Below are 24,107 nucleotides of genomic sequence, written 5' to 3'. Positions count from 1 at the left end.
TATTTTAACCTAATCTATTCTATACATTGTTATGTAATATTAAAAAACAATCTTCCACTGGATAGTTGTAATGAATTAACATTAATATTTACAATGAAGGCTAAAGTGTGATAAAATATATAATTCTGACTAGGCTATAAACGTTTTTAAATGTCATACGATAAAGTATAACTTTTAATTTCTGTAGTAAAAAATAAATGGAAAGGTCCTGTCAAAATGTCAGAAAATTCAGAAGTTTTATCGTGACTTTCGTGTGTACTGTAGGAGAGAGCTGGGGGGGAAGTGCCGCGAACATACGGGAACTCTAGTCTTCCTCTCCGGCGCAGTTGCAGTTAACGTGCGCTTGTCCTTTCTTGCTTGCGCGGCGCGAAGTCACAGCTCGTATGGACAGGCAGAGTCAATAAAACAGACACGTCTATCTCAAAATCGCCTGCTAGCAAGCCACAACAATGCCAGCCTATTTCCAGAGGCCGGAGAATGCTCTTAAACGAGCAAACGGTGAGTGAATATTGCAGCTGGCGGTGTCTTGGACTGTAGTTTCTAGCTGCTAGCTTGACATGATGCGTGGTGGCGTAGCCATGTTTCTCACAGGCGCCCGTGCAGGCCTGTGTGTTCTGTATGATGCAGCACTTCGAATCTCCTTTATTCTTGTACCAGATCTGCTTGTTCTTACAACGAGAGAATCGTTAAAGGGGATATAATAAGAAATAAAGTGTGAGATGTTTTTTTAAAGCTATCAACCGTGTTAGCAAGCTACTGTATACCTCTTTATTCCGTTAGCTTAGCAATGACAACTGGTGGCATCGTAGGTTGAGGATTTATTGATACTCTCCTCTGAAAATATGGCTATACCAGTCTTCATCTGACTCATTTATGGAAACTAATCCGATGCCATTCAGACAAAATAATGCATATAATGTGCTCATTCGAATGGTAACAATAAAGACCTGTCACCAGGTTTAGCGTACTGAGTGATACTTTTCTTTGTTAACCTAATTTTATGTGGCGTTGGAAGTGCCATTTTAGGTATACGTGCTATGTTAAAGGCAGCAGCACAATTATAAAACATGTAACGTATAATGTTACCGATTTATTCCCAGTTAATTGCAGCATATGTCATATTAAATATACATGAATGAATTCCTATACAGGTCATGACAGATTTATTTTTTTTTTTTTTTCAGAGTTTCTTGAAGTTGGTAAAAAGCAGCCAGCTTTGGATGTGCTCTACGATGTCATCAAGAGCAAAAAGCACAGAACATGGCAGAAGATACACGAGCCAATTATGCTCAAGTACCTGGAGCTCTGCGTGGACCTTCGCAAGAGCCACTTGGCAAAGGAGGGATTGTATCAGTACAAGAACATATGTCAACAGGTTTGCCCCATTTTCTAATGTCATAAACTTCAGGCTACCCACTGATACTTAAAAGTCTTAAATTATTCAACAAGCCTTTAATTTGGGGGCGGAGAGACAAGAATCATGATATGACCTAATGTAGCAAACTTGAAAAGAATACGATTAAATTAAATAAATGCATATGCACTGCTATAGTTAGTGATATTAACTATGTCTCCATCCAAGGGTTTTTTGTGACAAAAAGTGTAGCGCATCAAAAAGTTTACTGATATAGCTGATGGAAACCCAAATTAATGCTAAAATTAGCTAGAGTGTCAACCTAATATATTTCCATTTAACTCTAGCACATAAACTCTGTTGATACTTCAAATGTTGCAAAAACTGGTTTGGAAACACTTTCCGTGGAGAAAATAAGCATTAATGCACAAATATAGTCACATGACAGAATTTACCCCAATAGTTAGCCTGACAAATAGATAGCATTAATAGAATTCGCCCACAATACAAAAAACAAAATTTCTGTGCACAAAAATGTTTTACATTTCAAATAAATACACAATACTAGGTGAAAAGCACCAGTGTGCTTTTTTGGAAGTTCCCATTTGATTGCAATTCCTCCTCATCTGAATTCATTTATTTGTTAAATTAAAATGACAGTAAGGTGGTTAATTTCAATTGTCTCAATACTCTCCCCATTTTACCATATGGAAGGTGAAAGGTAAACAATTTGCGATATACACAAATTTCTTTATGGAAACAGCTTAAGGCCAAATGTCTTTTGCAGGAAACCATGGCATCATCATGCACACCATTTTTATCGATCATTTGAGTAGAAACAGGCAGAAGACGGCACATTTTGCAAACTTTCTTTTTACGCATTTTCACTTTGTTGATAACAAAACTTTGAGGCCGAGACCGATTTTAGAGGGGGAAAATTCACAGATTACCGATATGATGGCTGAAAACAGAATTTTTGTGTGGATTGTTCACCGATATAACTATGTAAAGGTTCTCAGAAGACTTCTTTCTTAAACATATTTTTTATCAAAGAATATTTGACATTATTAATATACAATGTCAACCAATTCTAGAAATGGACACCGATAAAATAAAGAATAAATATAAATACAATAAATAGCTAAATAATCATCAGTACTGTATGTTTAGTATCAGTCAATGGCTGACCATTTAAATAAAGACTACATTAAAATTATAGCTAAATAAACATCAGTACTGTATGTTTAGTATCAGTCAGTTGCTGACCATTTAAATAAAGAATAAATAAAACACTGCTGAACTCCGCCCTGTCTGCAGAGCCACCGTCAGCTCGGAGTCAGAGCACGCTCTGCTGGACAAACTACATTATGACACCAATTCAAAAGCATTGTTTTTTGCATTATATGCTCTGAAAAAAAGTTTTCTTATGTTTATCGATATATTCCGATATGATATACCTGTGAAAGGCTAATATCAGGCGACTGATAAATTGGTTGGGCACTAATCGTTATTACAAGCGATCACTAATTATAAACTGTTGATGAAAATGACAATGCCTACTTTTAATTGTTTATATTGTAATATGTCGTTGATTATTGTAGGAGTGCACATTTTATTTCCCTTAACTGAATGAGCAGCTATAAACAGGGAAGCACTTAGATTTCAAAATTAGAGTCCCCGGTGTATTTCAGCCTTTAAAGCTAGAAGTTCCACGCTATGTATCACATTTTTTCCCTCCCTGTTTATTAGTATTTTGCTTGCACTATAAGCTGCATATGGAATTTAATTCAATTGGGACACTTGGGAGATGTACAGCTGCTAAGAGATTGACTGTAAATTTGGCATCTTCTCCTATCTGACTGTTTTAATCCATCGCTCTCTATTTTTTTTCATCTTCTGGAAAGTCTTTCATATGTAACTGTGGAATTTTTTCTTTTGCTCTTTGAACAAATGGGTAAGTGAAAATAATATTTGTTGTGATCTCCCATTCACCACTGTCGAAGTTTACCCTGCAAACATTTACTTCCATGTTCCAAAACCCCGAATGAGAAAAAGGTCTATTGGCAGATTAATTGCCTTTCTTTCAACACCTCATTCTATCAGCAAAGTCCAATATTGGTCAACCTCTAAATTGTACTTATTTATTTTAATGTGATATATTTGTGGAAAGCATCTGTACTATTGTGAAAACATGAGTATTTTAAACTTTTTTTAGATTGTGATTTTAGTGTGTTTGTTTTTGTATTGGGATACAGTATTAATTTGATCTGTTCAGGTTTTGAAAAGGTTTAAAGAAATCTTAAATTTGATTTTAAAAACTCTGCTGCCATGAACTTTTAATGTTTTAGAATGTGTGTCAGTTTGCTTTTGTGATATATTTATACATTCTCTGCAATCATGATGGTTTTCCTGTGAACATGTTTACAGATGCATGTACAATAAAATTGTATTTCTTAATCAAAACAGCTAAGACAGCTATCAATTAACTGTCTTCTTTTTCTTCTGTCCTTCAGGTAAATATCAAATCTCTGGAAGATGTGGTCCGTGCTTACCTGAAACTTGCGGAAGAGAAGACTGAGACAGCTAAAGAGGAGTCTCAGCAGATGGTTCTGGATATTGAGGATCTGGACAACATTCAGACCCCAGAAAGGTACCAGACCCTGGATAACTAAATAGTTGCTAAGCTCATACTCCTCCCTAGTAAAGTCTAGAATGTCCTTTTTAAAAGAGGCTTTTATAATAGGAATGAATTTAGTGTGGCTAATTGGACTCTTTCTCTGTTCAATGAAATGTTAAGATTCAGAATTACAGACATACATTTATGTTCACTTTTGTTTTATTCATTAGAAACCTGCCAACATCCAGCCTCAAAAGCAAATTATGAAGTAAATGATTCTATCCAGATGATTGTATCCCATATGTGATAAAAGATCTCAAGCACTGAATATTTGTTCTGTTGTTTCTCAGTGTTCTGTTAAGTGCAGTCAGTGGTGAAGACACTCAAGACCGCACTGACAGACTTCTTCTCACGCCTTGGGTCAAGTTTCTGTGGGAGTCGTACCGCCAATGCCTGGACCTGCTAAGGAATAACTCCAAAGTAGAGCGCCTTTACCATGACATTGCTCAACAAGGTCTGTATAGACTCCATGTAATGTAAAAACATCTGCACGGGGAGTCTTGGCAAGGAAAGTCTTATGATACAGATAAGGGTTTATATAGAGAGTTATAAAAAAAAAAAAAGGTTCCAATTTAGGTAGTACAGATCAGTAAAGGGATGAAATGTAAAATGTTTATTGCTATGCTTTTAGCACTTGTAAGTAGGGCTGGGCAATAAAACCATCTATTTATTGAAAAAATTATAATTTTTAAAAAGTCAAGTGGTTTTTATTGTCGTTTCAACCATATACAGTTAGTACAGTACACGGCGAAACGAGACAACATTCCTCCAGGACCATGGTGCTACATAAAACAACATAGGACAAACAGAACCACATGAGACTACACAACTAAATAAAATACATATATATATAAATTATACCTATATAAAGTGCATGTGCAAACGTGCACTTGAGTAATTTTCAATATTTTCTAGATGTTCTACATTTAGACGATCGGATCAGGTTTGTCTCGCTAAAATGCAAGCATTTTGTCTCGTCATGAAATCGCCCTGTTAGGAAGTATTAGCAGGCAGCCCTGCTGTCATGGAAACCACCAACAAGGCCTGGTAGCTGGTACCTAGCAGCAATCTATCTGGCTAATTTGACAAACTGAACAAGACAACACTTACAATGCGATACAGCTACCGACTAAACACAACAACTCCATTAACACCATTGGTGTTTATTTATGCTCCATTTAGTTAAATATCTTTTCATGATCCAATGGGCTGTCTCAGGAAAGAAAGTGTTTCTTCTTCTTGTGACATTTATTGGCATTGGCGATCCATCTTATGGTGCAGTACCGCCATCAGTGTTGGGGGTAATGTGATAAAAGTAACGTATGTTATGTAATCAGATTACTTTTCGAGTAACAAATAAAGTAATGCAATATTTTTTATATTAGACCATAATATCGGAGTTGTATTTTAAATAATGTGTTGCTTTTGTGCACCCAGGGTTTCCAGGGGTCCTTAAATTCTTACATTTACTTTTTAAAATGTATGGCCATAAAAGGTCTTACATTTTGGGTTGTGAATAGAGATGATGCTTTTTAAACAAATGATAATAATATATTATAATAGTAATATATATACATCAACCCCTTTCTTCCTCACTGCTGTCAGCACTCTCCCTGAGTTCTGATTACACACACCTGCATATCATTGGAGGCCAATCAAGGACTGCATATATACCCCGCTTTCACACATTCTTTGTAAGGGAGTTAAAGGGAAAGGAGGCAGTGAGAACCGGCTTAACAATATAAATAATATTATAATGATCAACTTAACCAAAAACACACAGACATAACCACACACAGGGCAGCTGTCTGTAATTCTTTCACTCTCGCTTTCTCTCTATCGAACTGTGGTCACCAGCCACCTTTATCCTTTGTGCGCCTCATCAGGCTGATTGGGGACCAGGCGTGCATCGGTCCATCCCGGCCCTGCCCTCCTCCGATCTTCACTCTTTTTTTTTGTTTGTTCTCATTGATAGTGTCTCTGAGACTGCAGATCTTTCTACTATGTCAAACATACCTGTGTCGTCATTATTGCCTGCATGTATCAGAAGACTATTGTGAGCTATCTGTTCATCGTGCATATACCCTGCCTGGATATGACTCACCTGCTGTTTGCCACTCTGCTCAACAGGATTTACTCACAATGTTTACATCACTGTTTCAATCATCTGTTCAAAAAAGTTCATATCTCTGCCTCAGTGACACCTTTATCTTTTAAACCCTCACACGTTTATTTTGACATTCTAAACTCTCCAGGATGTCCTGTGCATGTCTGTAGGAAAGTTCACTGTTGTTTAATTCACTTCTTATTCAAATTCTAAATGCATAAAAGTGAACCAAGCTATTGAGCATCTACATCTGAGATGATGTTCATGAGTAGCGCTCAAATATTGCGCACCGCTGTGAAGGCTAAAAATAAGCACGCATGTGTAAACAGGGCAGCGCCATTCAATAACACGCTGGAGCTGCACATGCATATTATATATTTACTTATTAAACACATCTTTTTGTGATTCACAGAGCTATCGCACGTCTTCAAGTGGCTTTGAATAAAATGCACAAGTCATATAAACTACTTTAAATTGTGTTTTAATTTTAAAACTTTTGTCAGTTTTTGAGCTTGACAGTAACAAACATTACTAACCCACAGTATCTGATTCGGATCGGGCTCGTCGGACCAATTCCCAGTCTGTTTAAAAACACCAGTATCAGAGCCGATACCGATCCAGGTATCGGATTGGTGCGTCCCTAACCTCTACTGTCCCTGTATTGCGAGTAAAGTTGTGCAAACTTTGAGGGAGGAGACGTAGTGCATGATTGGAATTGTTCTTTGGTGCGTGAGGCCAGAGACTATTTAGTAGAGCGAGACGAGTCTCTTCTATTTGAATGAATGGGAGAAATTGGAATGCCCAACCAAGAAACTCTAGCACCCAACAGTCAATGAATATAGAAAGGAAGTCCTGCCTTGCAGGTAAAGGAGCCAATCACCTTTTAAATACAGACATCACCTGTCAATCAACTCTCTAACGTGCATGCGCATTTCGAGAAAAACTGACTCTGGATCAGTGGCTCCGAGCAACATTCTATATTGATTGTGTACACAGAAAAAATGTCTTGGTTCCTAAAAAAGATTCTAAATTTTTATTTTAGAATAAACAAGTAGTTTGATTCATGAAATAAACGGTTTATGTGACTTTTGGTAGCATTAAAAATAATACCATTCAAGTTGTTTCAAAATGCGCTTTTGAAGTTGTGACGTCTGTACGCACCATGGATCAAGATGACTGAGATGACTTAAGTCAAAAATATTAATTTTATTCATCAGACTTATTCCTTGAACATGTTAGACTGGCATTCCCCTCTGAATTTTATCCTGACTTCCAAAAAACATTTCAAGTGACTGGCATTGTCGATGGGCACTGCATATGATGACATATATGATGCAGGTTCAAGTGTTGGAATTTGCTGTTTTATGTAAGGCAGTGGTTATTCTTAATTATTCATATAGGCTGCCATGTTGATGGAAAAACAAATCATGCATATTCATGTTATTGATTCTTTATAAATATGGGAAGACCTACTTTCTAAATATCTGTATGTTTACTATGTTGATTTGACAAAAGCATTGTACAGTAGCTAGCATGACCTTTAATATCTCTTTTAGTATGTAGCTGTTTATGCTTTTATGGCTTATTAGTGTGGAGTGCATAGCAGAAGATGGAGTGGTTGTGAGAAAAGTAATGCAAAAGTAATGCTTTACATAAAAAGGGTTAGGGTTATAACTTTTTAATTGTTACTTTAAGGAGTAATGCAATATTCTAACAAGCTACTTTTAAAAGTAAAATTACCCAACACTGACCGCCATCTATTAACTCTTTCCCCGCCAGCGTTTTTAAAAAAAGTTGCCAGCCACCGCCAGGGTTTTTGACGATTTTCGCTAAACTTTAATGGCCCGCAGAATATTTTCTTCCATGAATATATGAAGATGCTATATATCAAAATAAAGATCTGAGCCTCTGCTTTTAGGCAAATTTGTTCTTTTTTTATTGCCACTTGAACAGAGGTAGGTTTTGTCAAAAACAACATTTCGGACAAAAAGCTGAGAAAAAGGCATTTTTATCAAACAAGTGCTTTAGTATTAGTATGGTGTTCCACTTCACGTTTGAGACGATCGCAGTCTGTTTCTTTGATCAAAGAGTTGCGTACTCTTTCAAAACATGCGTGCGGGTCTTCCTTACCGTATACCACCTAAAACATGGATACCCGGAAAATTCTGTGTTTGGCGGGGAAGCGTTTTTTCATAAAACCCGGAAAATTCCGTGTTTGGCGGGGAAAGAGTTAAGCTGTAGTGTGGAGCATCACACGGAAGTGGAGTCAAACGTCAGCTGAAGGTGATTAAATTGGTGAAATGTAATCAAAATGCCCAGCCCTAATTTTAAGTATTATATATGGTAATAAAATGAGATTGTACCTAAAATGTTAATTTCTTTGATTGCCCACAAGCTAAAATTTACATTTTCTCTGACAGCGTTTAAGTTTTGCCTGCAGTACACCCGTAAGGCAGAGTTCCGTAAGCTTTGTGACAACCTGCGAATGCATCTGGGGCAGATCCAGCGACATCACAACCAGAGCACTGCCATCAACCTGAACAACCCTGAGAGCCAGTCCATGCATCTCGAGACACGCCTGGTCCAGTTGGACAGCGCTATTAGCATGGAGCTGTGGCAGGTTTGTGCACTCAATTCAAGGCACTCAGCTTAGAATGTTGTTTAGAATAGTGGTGCACCGATCAGGAAATTTGAGGCCGATACAATCTCTGATGTTTTTAACACTAAGATCGAACGATACCGTTTTTTTTTTTTTTAAGTGCCCTTTGCCACACTTTTGCAAGTTATATGCTGCAGTTATGTTGATGCCCCTTCACAGTAAAATAACGGTAACACTTAACAAAAAGTTTCCATTTGTTAACATTATTTAACAGCATTGCTGTAGATAACATGAACTAATGAACTTAATGTTAGTTACAGCATATACTAATCCAATCATAAATTGTATTAGTTCATGCACTATGAACTAACACAAACTAACATTGTTCATTGTTTGTTCATGATATCTAATGCATTAACTAATGTTAATGAATGGAACATTTTTATAAAGTTACCCAAATTACATTAAGATTGAATTGCTAAATTTTTTTTTGAAACAGTTATGAATAGTTCTGTTGTCAATATCAAAAGGCCATTGTGACATACAGTAAAGAAGTAAAAACCATGAGAGCATCACACACAGCAGAGATGCATTCAAAAATAAGAAAAATATATCCATTAATAGCTCTAAAACTGCTCCAGTGAGAAATTGTTAATATCTATGATTTGTTTACTGTCTTTGGCATCTTGTAATACAAGATCAGCAAATGCGTGAAGACGCGGTGCCGTTATTGAAGGTTAAATCTTACATCTGTTATTAGTGGTATTGTGACCAACATTAATCTGATTTAAATTGGGATCCTCACAGAATAGCTCTGAGTGACTGAGATATTGTGAGCACCTGGAGAGCCGCATGTTTGATTGACATAGCGCTCATGTTGAAGAGATCGAAGCTGAAAGTGCTCATGATTGCTCAAACAGACTCTATCGCTCAACACAACGTCTGATTGTCTGAAAGTTTGGAAGAATAAGTCCAAATGGACTTTTTTTCAAAATCGCATTCCACAGCTCTGGTGTGCGAACATTTTATCTTTAAGCAAAATGAGAGAGGAGAGCAATTATCGTGAACGAGCCGGTATGCCGACTTGTTTAAAAACAGTGGCAATGAAAAGTGGCAATACAACTAACCTAAAAGCTCATCTAAAACATAACCATCCCATCCATTTTTCTGAGCTGGGAACAAAAAACGCAGTTGGAGATGGAGAGGCGCCTTCCGGATTTACTTTTTCAGCCAATTCCATTGTCTGAATATTCTTAAGAATAAAAGTTCATTGCTCTTTGAAAGGGTGTACTTGCATTATTATGCTATTATATTATCTTTATATCAGTGGCATACAATGGTCTTAAAATGACAATAATATAGTTTATCACAATTATTTCTGGGACAATATGTCATCCAACAAAAGTAGTTATCGTGACATGCCTAGTCAGTTGTTCAGAGCGGTTATGAGTTAACGTAGTCTTTGTCATTTCGAACCAGTCTTGCCATTCTCTGTTGTCCTCTCTCATCAACAAGGCATTTCCGTCCACAGAACTGCCGCTCACTGGATGGTTTTTGTTTTTGGTACATTCAGATTAAATTCTAGAGACTAAATTCTAGTTGTGTGTTAAAAATCTCAGGAGATCGGTAGTTACAGAAATACTCAAACCAGCCCATCTAGCACCAACAATCATCCATTTGATTATCAATCAGATTACAATCGTGTGGAAGCAGTGCATAAAATCATGCAGATATGGGCCAGGAGCCTCAGTTAACATTCACATCAACAATCAGAATGGGGAAAATATGTGATGTCAGTTATTTGGACCCTGGCATGATTGTTGGTGCCATATGGGCTGTTTTGAGTATTTCTGTAACTGCTGATCTCCTGGGATTTTCAAACACAACAGTCTCTAGAATTTACTCTGAATGGTGCTAAAGCACATAATTTGATAAAAAAATAAGACAGTGTATTCATGCAAACAAAGAACAAATCAGTGTTAATTATGGAGAAGTATACATAAAAAAAATATTCCATTAGGTTGTACAGTTCTTTGACTTGTGTTTTTGCACTACATATTTCTTACTATGTGTTTATTGCAAGAGCTTTGACTTGCAAATTACACTGGTTACATATTTTGTAATCTACACAGGAAGCATTTAAAGCTGTTGAAGACATCCATGGATTGTTTGCCCTCTCAAAGAAGCCCCCTAAGCCCCAACTTATGGCGAACTACTATAATAAGGTGTCCACTGTATTCTGGAAGTCTGGCAATGCCTTATTCCATGCCTGTACCCTGCACAGACTCTATCACCTCTCCAGGGAAATGCGCAAGAATCTCACCCAGGACGAGATGCAGAGGTGAGCTTTAATTAAGAGGAATTATCATCTTAAAGGAGTTTGTTTTGAATCCATTGTGGATTTTTTATGGTGTTATTTTAGCGTAGGCTAGCCATATCCTGAAATCAGTAAACCTTTTAGACCTGGGTTGGCCTAGGTAGCGAGTATTGATTCTGACTACCACCCCTGCAGTTGCAAGTTCGAATCCAAGGTGTGCTGAGTGACTCCAGTCATGCCTCCTAATCAACCAAATTGACCTGTTTGCAAGGGAGGGTAGAGTCACATGGGGTTAACTCCTCGTGGTTGCGATTTAATGGTTCTTGCTCTCAATGGGGCGTGTTACGAACCCCACTATTGAAGTGCTGGTTAAAAGTGGGGTTAAGCAACACAAATGACACGCAATACACGCAGTAGCGTTTCACAATTTATTGTAGCACACAAACTCACGTGTCATACAACAACAGATGATATTGACAGAAATTAACGACCATAGACCCACAAGACACTAAAACAAACAACATGAAAAACACAGCTTATCAGCGGCTGGCGGAAACATCAAGACGCACACAGGGCTCTCCATCGTTCGTTCTCTCGTTCGTCCACTCATGCCCTTCTCCTCCAGTGCACGCCAAGCTCTCGACAGAGCTAAACAGTGATCGAACAACGATCACTCCGCTATGGGAACAAATCGTAGGTGATCAACAACCCCCGATTCTCCTTCCGCTCTCCCATTATATCTCCAGCCCAAAACAGGCTGCAGGTGTGCAGAGGCGGAGTCTATTCAGAGAGAGAGAATCAGATCAGCCAAAACAGCACACAGATTAACATAAGGCTCAGGCCGTAACACTTCCCCCCTGAAGACAGAAACAGTTTTTTTTTTCTTTCTTCTTTTTCCCCGTTCTTCCCTCTCCTCCTACGGAGAAAAGGTGAAAAACTGTTTCTGAATACTATCAGCAGAAAAAAAATAAAAAAAAAATAAACCTAAACCCGCGACAACGCATCAGCCACTACATTCTCAGATCCTTTTTTATAACGGATCTCTAAGTTATAGGGTTGCACCATCAATGCCCACCGCATCAGACGTTGATTATGATTATACATCTTACTCAAAAAGACCAACGGATTATGGTCTGTATAAACAATAACAGGAAACATACTGGCCCCCACGTAAACATCAAAATGTTGTAGTGCCAGCAAAAGAGCTAACGTTTCCTTCTCAGTTGTAGAGTAATTAAACTGATGACAATTGAACTTAGCAGAGAAATATGACACTGGATGAGGTATTCCGTCAGCACCCTCCTGTAGAAGGACAGCTCCCGCTCCCACAGCACTTGCATCCAACTCTAGCTGGAACGGAGAGAACACGTCCGGCGCGGACAACACCGGAGCACTGCATAAAAGAGACTTTGCAGACAAAAAGGCCTGTTGGCACTCATTAGTCCAATCTAAATCAACTTTAGGACTACATAATCGAGTTAAGGGAGCTACTACACTCGAGAAGTTCCTACAAAAACATCGGTAGTACCCTACCATTCCAAGAAATCTACGCAGCTCTCGCCTTGTAGTAGGTACTGGATATTCCAGTACAACGGACACTTTTCCCTCTAATGGACGTACATGACCGTTCCCTACCTGCTTTCCCAGGTATGTGACGGACGCTTTCGCGAATTCACACTTTTTCAAATTCAGTGTTAAGGACGCAGCAGCTAAACGGGAAAAAACATCATACAACGTCGACAGATGTTCAGCCCAGGTAGACGAGTAAATTACTACATCATCCAAATAGACATTACAGTTGGAAACGTCGCCCAAAACCATGGACATCAACCTTTGAAACGTTGCTGGTGCGTTTCGCAGACCAAACGCCATACGCCGTATATTGAAGAAAAGAATCAGGGGTTACAAACGCAGAAATCGCAGACGCCAGGCCGGTTAGAGGCACCTGCCAGTAACCTTTAGCAAATCTAGCTTCGTAATATATTTCGCCGCCCCAAGGGTATCAATACAGTCATCGATACGTGGCAGAGGAAAAGCGTCAGGTACAGTAACAGAATTTACTTTCCTAAAATCAGTGCAGAAACGAGAAGATCCATCAGCTTTTGGTACTAAAATACATGGCGAGCTCCATGGGCTACCACTCGGAACAGCAAAACTGTTTTGCAGTAAATACTTCACCTCAAGTTGCATGGCTTCTCTCTTACTCACCGGGCAACGATATGCATGCTGCTTTATGGGGAGTGCACTACCGACATCAATGTCATGTTGAATGACAGAAGTACCAGGAGGGACATCACTAAAAAGAGTTGGGAAACTGTCTAACAATTTCGTTATGTCCTTCCGCTGTTCAGTAGACAAATAAGACAGTTGCGAGGGAAGTGTTGCTATAAGGTAACGTATAAGTAAGCAACGAAACTCGCTCTTTAATCTCCACGACTGGTTCAGGAACATTAACAATCTTGTCCTTTTGATCATGACATAAATATGGCTTCAGCATGTTTACGTGACATAGACGAGTTTTTCGCCTCCGTTCTGGAGAATGTATTATGTAGTCTGTGTCACCCACCTTATTTTTAACAAGATAAGGACCTGAAAAACGCGCAGAAAGAGCAGATCCAGGGGTCGGAATCAAGACGAGAACTTTTTCCCCTGGTAGAAAATTACGCACAACTGCCTTCTTATCATAACGGCGTTTCATTTTCTCCTGCGAACGGGAAAGAGCTTCTTTTGCTACACTACAAGCATTTCATAAACGTTCACGAGTGCGAGAGATAAAATCAAGTACATTGGTCTTCTCAGAAGGACCTGCACCAAGAAATTCTTCCTTCAGCATTTTTAACGGTCCCCTCACATTATGGCCAAACACCAACTCTGAAGGGCTAAATCCAAGCGATTCCTGTCTCGCCTCACGCACCGCGAACAACACTAAGGAAACTCCCTCATCCCACTCATTCCTGGTCTCAATACAGTACTTACGCAGTGCAGATTTTAATGTCTGATGCCAACGCTCCAAGGCTCCTTGAGATTCGGGATGGTAGGCACTTGACACTACATGAGAAACTCTGAGAGCCTTCAACGAATTTCGAAACACTCGAGATAAAAAATTAGATCCTTGGTCTGTTTGGACCGTTTTTGGTAAACCGAACGTCGTAAAGAATTTCGTAAGAGCTTTTGTCACAGTTTTAGCAGTTATACTCCTTAACGGAATGGCTTCGGGATACCGAGTAGCTACGCGACATTATCGTCAGTAAATACTGACAACCAGATCTCGTGCGAGGAAGTGGACCCACACAATCCACAAGAACACGTTCAAACGGTTCACCTACTGCAGGTATAGGACAAAGGGGAGCAGGCGTCAGAATCTGATTAGGTTTTCCACCCACCTGACAGATGTGGCAATTTCTACAATGCTTTGAGACTTCAGTTTTTAACCCTGGCCAGAAAAAATATTGAAGTACCCGGTCATAAGTCTTATTTATCCCAAGGTGTCCAGACCAGAGATGGTCATGGGCTAAACTCAACACACGTGGTCGGAATTCCAAGGGCACCACAATTTGCTGAACCTCATTCCAATCATCTGTCTGCTCAACATTTGGAGTTCTACTCCACCTACGCATCAACACATCATCATTCCAATAGAACTGTTGGTTATGCGAGGACGACAAACTATTCTCAGCACTCACACGACATTTCTCTAACGTCGGGTCATTTCCCTGAGCATCAATTAAAGTCTCCCGTGAAATGGACACGTCTGCCAAAAGATCAAAACAAACAGGAGAACTCGCAGTCATTTCAGCAGCTTTCAAAGACTCCGGAAAAGTATGGTCTCCCAAGATTTTGGAGAAAACAGAATCACTGAGGTTACTCTCTTGAACATCACGTTTTACTTGTGCTCGCGTAGTAACAGCACTAGCTGAAAACACATCTGGAAAACTTTTATCCAGTACATCAGAGTGCAAATCAGTCTGTGGATCATCAGTCACCTGCACGACCGGCATTACCTTACCACCAGCAATGTCGTTACCCATTATAAAATCAACACCTTTCACTGGTAGAGAAGGACGAACTGCTACCTCAAAACACCCTGATGCTAAATCAGACGTAACCCACACGCGATGAAGAGGAACAGTTACAAACCCCATCTCAATGCCTTGCACAATTGTGCTGGTGTTACACGCAGAATCTGTGCAAAAATCTAAAATGTCTGATAAAATAAACGATTGAGATCCTCCGGTGTCACGCAAAATCCGTACTGGTTTTCGACCTTCGTCACCCTCATTCATAGACACACATCCATCGAACACAAACGGTCAAAAACAGACATCAGGCGCTATTGGAGAAAGAGAAAAAGGTAAAGATAGAGTTTTAACCAACACAGACCCTCGAGGCTGAAAAGAGGACTCGTGTCGCTCTTGCTTTCGTTTAAGACCATGACACTCAGTCATAATATGTCCTATTTTGTGGCAATAACTACATTCTCTGCGAGGTTTTGAACTGGTAGGTACCCACTTGTTTCTAAGATCAGAGATAGGCCTATTCTCATTCTCTTTTTGTGCAGGACCTCCAGAATCACTTGAAGGTTTTAAAAACACTGTTTTGTGCATTAAAGCATACTCATCTGCTAACACCGCAGCCTGCTGCACTGCACTAACTTTTTGTTCGTTTAAATACAGAGCAGTGCGCTCTGGAACACAGTTCTTAAACTCTTCAATCAGCATCAACTCACGCAAAGAATTATAATCCGTTACTTTGCACGCTTTAATCCATCGGTCAAACAATATGCCTTTCTCACGAGCAAACTCGACATAGGTCTGAGAACCAGATTTTTTAGTAGTACGAAACCGCTGCCTATAATGCTCAGGAACCAATTCATACGCTCGAAGAATCGCAATTTTCACAGCATCATACTGAACACTTTCTTCCAATGAAAGAGATGCACACACTTCTTGCGCCTTACCGACTAATTTACACTGTAACATCAATGCCCATACTTCAGTTGGCCATTTTAAAACACTCGCAATTCGTTCAAATGCCTGAAAATATGCCTCAACTTCTCTTTCACGAAAAGGTGGAACTATAGCAATATTTTTAGCCACGTCAAAATGTGTAGATGACGACATAACTACAGACTCGGATTCAGCACCAGCCGAAACAGAAAGACCAGAAACCATACTCAAATTTGGCAGCCCAGGAGCTGTCTCCGAACTATCATTCACACTACTTGTCGTTTGGGCAGTCGTTCGTACGTCTGGAACGGCCTGCAACTCCAACTCCCGTAGTTGCACTTTTGTATCAGCATCGATTCGATGCATTTCAATTTGAAGTTTTAAATCATCTTGCCTTGCCTGAGCACGGTCTTGCGTCTCCAATTGTAAACGAGCTAGCCGAACCTTTAAACGCAATTCTGAACGAAAATCAGGTGATGCCTCAGTAGAAAGCGAAATCGGTTCAAATCTAGGAATAGAAAAAGGTGGCCTCACCTCACCAGCCACCACTCCTGGAGTAACCTGATCACCGACCGGCACTCGTGATGGAAAGCTTCCTGCAGCATTTGTCACTGGATCACCTACTTGTAAAGAACCAGAAGAAAATACCCCCTGATTAGTCAAATGGGCAAGTAAACCACTTTTTATTTCTTCTTTACGCTGCGTTTTAAAAACTGAAATCTCATAGTGTTGGGCTATCAAAAGCAAATCATTTTTCCGACATGCCTCTAACCCCTCAACACTGGGTTGATCTATAAATCTGTTCAAATCAAAAGTTGCCATTATATATATATATATATATATATATATATATATATATATATATATATATATATTTTTAGATTGTTTTAAAGCTGAGTAAATAAGGAAAATCCATACGTAATTAACCCGGACCTACCTACCCAACCAGAAAACTAGCTACGTTCTAGCTAGTCTTCAGAGGGTACCGATTAAGAGATGTATCTCTCCCCCGGAATACCTCCAAAAACAACAAACTAAAATAATAAAGAAAAACAACAAACAGTAAACCGTAGCCAGAACTGGCGCTAAACACAGTCCCGTTGGCTCACTCTAACTAACCGGGAAGTGCGCAGGACAAACCTGACCCACACAAAGCAAATCAAGTTACTTAATTACTTCTAGCTGAACTCAGTAAAATCCTGGAAGAGCCCCCATTTATGTTACGAACCCCACTATTGAAGTGCTGGTTAAAAGTGGGGTTAAGCAACACAAATGACACGCAATAGCGTTTCACAATTTATTGTAGCACACAAACTCACGTGTCATACAACAACAGACGATATTGACAGAAATTAACGACCATAGACCCACAAGACACTAAAACAAACAACATGAAAAACACAGCTTATCAGCGGCTGGCGGAAACATCAAGACGCACACAGGGCTCTCCATCGTTCGTTCTCTCGTTCGTCCACTCATGCCCTTCTCCTCCAGTGCACGCCAAGCTCTCGACAGAGCTAAACAGTGATCGAACAACGATCACTCCGCTATGGGAACAAATCGTAGGTGATCAACAACCCCCGATTCTCCTTCCGCTCTCCCATTATATCTCCAGCCCAAAACAGGCTGCAGGTGTGCAGAGGCGGAGTCTATTCAGAGAGAGAGAATCAGATCAGCCAAAACAGCACACAGATTAACATAAGGCTCAGGCCGTAACAGGCGTGTGGGGAATTGTGCGTGGGTCGCGGAGCGTAGCATGAGCCTCCACATGTAGAGTCTCCGCGGTGTTATGCACAACGAGCCTCGGGATAAGACGCATGGGCTGACATGTCTCATAAGCGGAGACAACTGAGACTTGTCCTCCACCACCCAGATTGAGGCGAGTAACCGCGGCACCATGAGGACCAACTAAGAAGTGGAAATTGGGAGAAAAGGAGATAAAATAAAATAATCTTTTAGACCTGTCATCACATTTCAATTGAGATTCTTCAGAGTTTTTAATTGCCATGTGTTGTATTCCTTTCCCACAGAATGTCCACTCGAGTGCTCTTGGCCACTCTGTCTATTCCCATCACCCCTGAGCGCACCGATATTGCACGTCTGTTGGACATGGATGGTATCATTGTGGAGAAACACCGCAGACTGGCAACTCTACTTGGTCTACAGTCACCACCCACCCGCCAGAGTCTCATCAATGACATGGTAATAGCCTGTTTATCTGTGGCTCATTTCATAATCCCAATAGCACTTTTTTGTCTAGATATTTGGTAGACGTCTCTGGCAAAGACTAAGATAATTGCAAATAATGCATCTCTTGCTAAAGTTGTCAAGATATGTTGATTATACTTTTTATTTGAATTTTTTCATTAGTTTTAAAATGCAATTTCTGCAACCCTTGACTCTTTTGGCTTTGTTTTGTCATAGGTGAGGTTCAACCTGCTTCAGTACGTTGTCCCTGAAGTCAAAGAGCTGTACAACTGGTTGGAGGTGGACTTCCACCCTCTTAAACTTTGTGGAAGAGTGACTAAGGTTAGACTTGCCACATAATGCCTGTGTGCCCATAATTTGGGTCATATTTGGCTGCATCAATATACAGTATAAATATATAACTTGCATATTATTCATGCTTATTCTCAGCTGCTAACATTTACAAACATATTGAACTATGAACTATTCAGCACACTGCTTGGACCATGGAAATCCTTTGTGACTTTGATATACATAAATTTGTTTTATCTTAAAGGACTATTCTGGGTTCAATACAAGTTAAGCTCTAGTCAACAGCATTTGTGGCATAATGTTGATGACTCATTTGCACTTAAAAAATAAATAAAATCGAAAATCAATTTAGGGGTTTAAAGGCAGAAATGTGAAGCCTATAATTTTCTAAAAGCATGCATTAATTCTTCTGTTAAAACTTGTGTATTATTTGAGCTGTAAATTTGTTAAATCATAATTTTTACAGTCGTTTTAAGGTTTGTTGACTACATTGTCATGGCAACATTGTAAAATTGGCTATACATTTTCACAGAAAAATGTAGTAAGTGATTTTATCACACTAAAGTCATGATGACACATATTGTTTATGTCTTCTGGCTATGCTTTTGACATAGTGAGTAACATTTAAAGATCACTTCCAATGTAAGTCCTTTACTGTCACCCGGATTTTGGCTTTTTTTTTATAGAAAAGGTGGGGCAAGTGAATATAAATTTGTGATAATATCATGTGACAACTGCTATCGATTGAACTTAACATATTGAACCTGGAATTTTAAATTGGCATGTGGAAAATGATTCCCTTGTTAGGACATTTTGCCACACAGTTGTCAGACAGTTTCTATATAATTTGTATATGATCCCGCTGCTGCTCAGGTGCTGAACTGGGTAAGGGACCAAACTGAGAAGGATTCAGACCTGCAGCATTATGTTCCTCATTTGCAGAACAACACCATACTCCGACTGCTACAACAGGTCGGTCTGATCATCTTCCGTTCAGATTTCACCCCAGTTATGAGAGACAATATCTGTTAAGATAATCTATGCATGCCCCATGTCATATACATGTGCCTTTTCAAATCTTCAATCATCTTGGTTTTAATGTGTCAGGTGGCTCAGATCTACCAGAGCATTGAGTTCAGCAGGTTGGCATCTCTGGTACCATTTGTTGATACTTTCCAACTGGAGCGCTCCATTGTAGATGCAGCACGTCACTGTGACCTTCAGGTTTGTCTGATATGTCCTTACATTTCTTAACAAGCCAGTGTGGCATATGTCTTTCACACCAAGTTTATATTTCAAGCATCTTAGTAGAGTTGCATGTTACAGTAAGAATCTTAAATCTCCCAAATCATACACCTATTCAGGCCTCTTACATCAAATACCTGTTTTAGGCAGTATAACAGCTCTTTTACTCAAAGTATATAAGTACATGCAATTGAAGACATTGTTCAAAATGTTCAGTTTTAATTAAAATGGATACATTGTAGTAACTCACTTTGCATTCTTTTAACATAAAGGTGCGCATTGATCATACATCTCGCACACTGAGTTTTGGCTCAGATCTGAACTACTCTACGAAAGAGGATGCCCCTGTAGGTCCGTTCCTACAGAACATGCCTTCTGCACAGATACGGAATCAGCTCACTGCCATGTCCTCCTCATTGTCTAAAGCAATCCAAGTCATAAAACCTGCCTCCATACTGGTAAGAGAGCAGTTACATTTTCTCACTTCTGGTAGGTTTTATTTTTCACTTTTATTCACCATTAACTCCAACTTCATCCACAGCAGGAAAACGAGGAACAGAGTCAACAGGCCGTCACAGCCTACTTGAAGAACTCCCGCAAGGAGCATCAGCGCATCCTTGCTCGCCGGCAAACCATTGAAGAGCGCAAGGAGCGTCTGGAGAGCCTTAACATCCAGAGGGAAAAAGAGGAGCTCGAGCAGCGGGAGGCAGAGCTTCAGAAGGTGCGCAAGGCAGAGGAGGAGCGTCTCAGACAGGAGGCCAAAGAGCGAGAAAAGGAGCGCATTATGCAAGAACACGAGCAGATCAAGAAGAAGACAGTGCGTGAGCGACTGGAGCAGATCAAAAAGACTGAGCTGGGAGCCAAGGCCTTTAAAGACATTGATATTGAGGTACTGTGGAGAACAGAAAGATGACAGCACTGTGTTTGTTTGTCAGGAATGTTTTCATTCAGCCAGAACTCACAAGAAAGATTTATTAGGGGGGGGCCTGATACTGATGTAAATTGGAGTAAATAAAAATGCTATCCCCTTTTCTCCCAATTTGGAATGCCCAATTCCCACTACTTAGTAGGTCCTCGTGGTGGTGTGGTTACCTCAATCTGAGTGGCGGAGGACAATTGCCTCCGCTTCTGAGATCGTCAATCCACACATCTTATCACGTGGCTCGTTGTGCATGACACCGCAAAGACTCCGCATGTTGAGGTTGATGCTATTCTCCACGGTCCACACACAACTTATCAAGCACCCCATTGAGAGTGAGAACTGCTAATCACGACCACGAGGAGGTTACCCCATGTGACTCTACCCTCCCTAGAAACCGGGCCAATTTGGTTGCTTAGGAGACCTGGCTGGAGTCACTCAGTACACCCTGGATTTGAACTCGTGACTCCAGGGGTGGTAGTCAGCGTCAATGCTAGTTTTTAGGACATTAAAGGTTACAGAGACCTCACCTCTTCACCTGATAGTGACACCAGTTTGATCCAGAGAAACTGACCCTGCAATTAGTGTACTGCAGATTGCTTTTTATAAAATGCTTCTTTTTTTCTTTTTTTAGTTAAAACATGCATTAAAGATCCTTCTCTTTCCATTAATCATGTTATATATTTTTATTTGTATGTAGGATCTGGAGGAACTGGACCCTGACTTCATCATGGCCAAACAGGTAGAACAACTGGAAAAGGAAAAGAAAGAGCTTCAGGAGCGTCTGAAGAATCAAGAAAAGAAGGTACAATTTCCTTTTACCCATTTGTTTACTCATTCATTCAGTCTTCATTTCAGAACTTCTTAAATGTCAGCAAGTGTGTTGGTAAGCTGTTTTAAATGTAAAATAAAATACACAATGCAATCAAGTACAAGAGAGGCAACAATTACACTGATGTAATGTTTTTATGCATACGGTTCTTTCAGATCGACTACTTTGAGAGGGCCAAGCGCCTTGAGGAGATTCCTCTGATCAAGAAGGCCTACGAGGAGCAGCGCATCAAAGACATGGAGTTATGGGAGCTGCAGGAGGAAGAGAGGGTAATAATTACAATTTCACTTGTCAGAATTACATGATATGATTTGCTTTGCCCTTTGGTCCATGTTTCAAATTTTATCTATGTATATATGTGTGTATATATGTGTGTGTATATATATCTTTTTATTTTTTCAAAAAAGTTTTTTCCTCATACTTCAAAGCACAGTTACAGTGAAAGTATTTCAATTCTGAGATGTGTAGGCAAGCAAAACTTTTAGTATGTTTTTCAAGGCATTATCAAAGTTGAATGTATATTAGCATCTCCCAAATATGAAGAAAAGATAATTGATCCTTGTTGAATCCTTGCAGTGGATCCATGTTGTTTGGTGCTGCTCGAGCTAATGGTTGTGCTCATCTGTTCCTCAGATCAGCAATATGAAGATGGAGCGTGAAAAGGCACTAGAACACAAACAGAGAATGTCCAGGATGATGGAGGACAAGGAGAACTTCCTGTCCAAAATAAAAGCAGCTCGAAGCTTCATCTTTGAGGTAAACAAAATTCTCCACATTTAATTTAAAGTGTCACTTATTCAGAGTTAATGTTTTTACAGTTTATGTATTTGCTTATGACAAATATAGAAGATTCCCTCCTTTTTAATTAGTAATAGCATAGAGTTATGACTTAAATATTCATAATTTTTAAGTAAGGGCATTTTCAATATTTTCACAACTTCTTTTTCTGATTAACAGTTTTATTGATTCATACAATTATCAAAGGAAAAAAAAACATACTCACATAATCAACATTTATCGCTCTGGGTGCTGAGGGTGTTTTGGGCCTTGGAGAAGTTTTGACATGCCTTGACATTTTGTGCTTTTTTCAATTGCTTAAAAACACATTAATAGCTTAAGTCTGATAACACTTCAGCACAAACTGGGCTACAATAATATGTGAGCAACATGTATGTACAGGTTTGTATTTTTGAGAAAATAACCTTTATGCATGGTTTTGGAAAAACAAAATTAAGTAATTGAAATAAGGCTGTGTAACACATACTAAACATTTGTCCACAAGCCTTTTGAGAACAGGATCTTGTAGCCTAGAGTTTTTGCTACAAAATGATGTGAAAACCATCCTGATCACTCATTCATACAAAACAATATAGTAATTGAACTTTTGTAAGACACTTTTAGTGTTAGAAAGGTCATATGCGAGGAGGTGTGAATTATCATGAATATTGAGGTTATTCACACCTGAGACAAAAGACCCCTACCCTGGGCCTATCACTGAGGAATGTGACAGAAAAAGAATGATTATGAGGAGACTTAATGACCAAAATCAAGTTTTAAGTTAAAAGTAATCTGACTATTGCTTGAAATAAGAGAGAGGAACATTTATAGGGGGGGAGACTGTAGCAGGTAGTTGAATTTTGGAATACAATTCATTTTAATAAGGATCGTTGATAAATGTAATGAAGCCCACCTGCCCACATCGCTCAAACCTTTTTATTAAAGGGTCAAAATTAACTAAATTTGCTGGGATTAAAATACCCAAATACTTAATGCCTTGTTTGGGCCACTGGAAGGCACTCTGTTGAAAAGCTGTTACCGGGCAGTATGCTTTCAGATCCAAAGCTTTGGATTTAGACCAATTAACCCTGTATCCTGAGAATTTAGAAAAGGAATTAATAAATCTGTGGAGGCAATGCATAATCTAGTAGGGTCTGAGATTAAAAATAAAATATAATCTGCGTAAAGCAAAAGCTTATGCACCACACCTCCTGCCACGACCCCTGGAAAATCATCCGGTTCCAGGGCAAGACAGAACAATAATGGGGAAAGAGGGAAACCAAGTAAGGTTTCCCTATCCAGAGTAAAATAATCTGAAATTAATCCATTTGTTTGTACCGCCGCTACCAGGTGTTTATAAAATAACTTAAAACAACCTATAAAAGTATTCCCGAACCCTTACATTTCCAAAATCTTAAAAAGATAATCCCATTCTACCATATCAAACGCCTTTTCAGCGTCAAGTGAGATTGCAGCAACAAGAGTCTGATCATTCGCTACTGGCCACATGATATTGATGAAACGCCTAATGTTATCAGAAGAGCTGCAGCCCCAAATAAACCCCACCTGATCTATATGTATAAGAGATTTCATAACTTTATCGGTTAGCCAAAATTTTTGACAATAGTTTAACGTCTAGCTGGATCAGGGACATTGGATGGTAACTCTTACACTCGCTTTGATCTTTGTCCTTTTTAAGAATCAAACTGATCCGGGCTTGTGTCATGGTTGGCGGATGCTTTCCATTTTTTAATGATTCTGTATAAACTTATAGCAAATGTGGAGCAGATTCTGTAGCATAAGCTCTAAAAAACTCAGTAGCAGTGCCATCTGGC

The 24,107-nt window shown here is 39.3% G+C and overlaps 1 protein-coding gene across 2 annotated transcripts in view; it reads left to right on the top strand.

Annotated features, from left to right (window-relative positions):
• The first annotated feature begins 333 nt into the window (after positions 1–333).
• eif3s10 (eukaryotic translation initiation factor 3, subunit 10 (theta)) overlaps positions 334–24,107 on the top strand; it is a 36,441-nt gene continuing 12,667 nt past the window's right edge. For both annotated transcript variants that reach the window (XM_052151162.1, XM_052151160.1), the window contains exons 1-15: positions 334–498; positions 1,185–1,375; positions 3,868–4,004; positions 4,322–4,485; positions 8,559–8,758; positions 10,870–11,078; positions 18,031–18,202; positions 18,425–18,529; positions 19,373–19,471; positions 19,607–19,723; positions 20,017–20,202; positions 20,286–20,633; positions 21,364–21,468; positions 21,651–21,764; positions 22,129–22,251. In XM_052151162.1, the coding sequence (XP_052007122.1) occupies positions 450–498; positions 1,185–1,375; positions 3,868–4,004; positions 4,322–4,485; positions 8,559–8,758; positions 10,870–11,078; positions 18,031–18,202; positions 18,425–18,529; positions 19,373–19,471; positions 19,607–19,723; positions 20,017–20,202; positions 20,286–20,633; positions 21,364–21,468; positions 21,651–21,764; positions 22,129–22,251 (2,319 nt within the window). In that variant the 5' untranslated portion in view covers positions 334–449. The remainder of the gene's footprint in view (positions 499–1,184; positions 1,376–3,867; positions 4,005–4,321; positions 4,486–8,558; positions 8,759–10,869; positions 11,079–18,030; positions 18,203–18,424; positions 18,530–19,372; positions 19,472–19,606; positions 19,724–20,016; positions 20,203–20,285; positions 20,634–21,363; positions 21,469–21,650; positions 21,765–22,128; positions 22,252–24,107) is intronic.

The sequence above is a fragment of the Xyrauchen texanus genome, chromosome 20 (genome assembly GCF_025860055.1).
Source record: "Xyrauchen texanus isolate HMW12.3.18 chromosome 20, RBS_HiC_50CHRs, whole genome shotgun sequence".
Taxonomy (NCBI): domain Eukaryota; kingdom Metazoa; phylum Chordata; class Actinopteri; order Cypriniformes; family Catostomidae; genus Xyrauchen; species Xyrauchen texanus.
This window is presented reverse-complemented; position numbering and strand designations above follow the sequence as displayed.